Here is a 1,631-nt window from a genome sequence, read left to right on the forward strand (position 1 = left end):
AGAGAGTGCATGCAAAGAGTGTGCATTGTGTTTATCATTTACATGCATGTAGCAGATTTCCCAAAATTCTTTCTCCTTGATATATAGGGAATAGTAAAAAACCGTATCGAAACTTGTCGTATATTAAGAAATACAATATATCTTTATACTGTCCTTTATGCTCATAAGTTAAATGGAAGCGGCAATGCAGTTCACTTAGGGAGTGCTATATAAACCAGAAGGAGAGCTTCCTACACCTCTGCTCACTGCTCCAAATCCACTGCCTGCGCCAGCTCCACCTAATCCACCGCTAACAGTTCCAAATCCACTGCCTGCACCAGCTCCACCCAATCCTCCGCTAACAGTTCCAAATCCACTGCTTGTTCCAACTCCACCCAATCCTCCGCTAACAGTACCGAATCCACTGCCTGCACCAGCTCCACCAAATCCTCCGCTACCGAATCCACTTCCTCCTACTACTCCTCCCACTCCAAATCCTGGGCCTTCACTGCTATCGCCTCCAGCGACTCCAATTACTTGTCCACCTGCTTCAGCGGCTGAGCCAAGAGCAGTATTAAGATCCACACCAATGGGTAGAGTTGGGTTCTCACCCTCTTCATAATTGACGAAGTAGATTTCAGGATCAGTTGGAGGATGGGCAGGTACTTCGATGACACGCTGGGTCTGTTCGTCCTGTTTGTTGAGCACATAGACGATGTTCTCCTGTCTTGGTGGGGGAATAACGATTGGTTCAGGTCCTTCTCCTTCTTCAGGAAGTCGCACGAACAGAATGTTATGATCAACTCTTGGAGGAGGAACGCTTGGTGGAGGACCGATAGGTTGCTTTTGTTCAGGAACATCGAAGACAAATACTTTTCTGTTCACGAGTGGTGTAACGCAAGATCCATCCACATGTCGAACTTGTCCTTCTCCACATGGCTCCAAAATTCCAGCGCCTGCACTCCCTCCTACGGAAATACCAGTCCCCACCCCATGACCAGATCCAGAGGAGAAGCCACCTCCTACACCATGTCCGCTACCGCCAACAGAAATCCCTGCGCCTTGTCCGGATCCAGTAACAATACCAACTCCAACACCATGCCCGGAACCACTTCCAATAGTGAGTCCGCTTCCCGTCGACTGCCCGGGGCCGGTAGACAGGGTAGAGCCAGTTGGTCTTTGTAGACTGTACCCCTGAGGAGCTGCATACGCAGCAGCAAGTAGTGCTGAAGCCAATACCTGTGATAAAAGTAAAAGAAAAATGTGTTATTTTGTATCATGATGTATGGCCTATGGAAAGAACTGGCCAATTGGTATTTCCTGTCGGCATTTTCTTATTGTATTTGAATATAAATTATAAGCATTTCTTATTAAAACACTAGAAGCTAAAATAAGTTAAGTATGCGATCTATGAAACAAACTCACAAGAACTTTCATGTTGAAAGACAATGTGGAACAATGAGCATCACCGCCTTATATACCAGTTCAAGACAGTAATAACCTTGAACGGCACACCTCCCTGACCTTCCTTTCTCGGTTAGTAAGCTCGCCTTTCTTGCGAGGTAATTCGTTATTATTAATTGGTAGTTAATGTAAAGCCTTGGTGGTTCTTGAACTGATATTAAGTTTTAAAGGGTCAGTATTATTTCATG

General features: G+C 45.6%; 1 protein-coding gene across 1 annotated transcript; it reads right to left on the reverse strand.

The window, feature by feature from the left end:
- Positions 1 to 106: 106 nt before the first annotated feature.
- Positions 107 to 1,423, reverse strand: LOC119586879 (glycine-rich cell wall structural protein 1.0-like). The gene is made up of 2 exons (XM_037935615.1): positions 1,405 to 1,423; positions 107 to 1,218 (listed from the first exon to the last, which is right to left on the reverse strand). The coding sequence occupies exons 1-2, from the start codon at positions 1,414 to 1,416 to the stop codon at positions 196 to 198; spliced, it is 1,035 nt and encodes a 344-aa protein (XP_037791543.1). The 5' UTR covers positions 1,417 to 1,423; the 3' UTR covers positions 107 to 195.
- Positions 1,424 to 1,631: the final 208 nt, after the last annotated feature.

Source organism: Penaeus monodon, chromosome 22, assembly GCF_015228065.2.
Source record: "Penaeus monodon isolate SGIC_2016 chromosome 22, NSTDA_Pmon_1, whole genome shotgun sequence".
In the NCBI taxonomy this organism is placed as follows: domain Eukaryota; kingdom Metazoa; phylum Arthropoda; class Malacostraca; order Decapoda; family Penaeidae; genus Penaeus; species Penaeus monodon.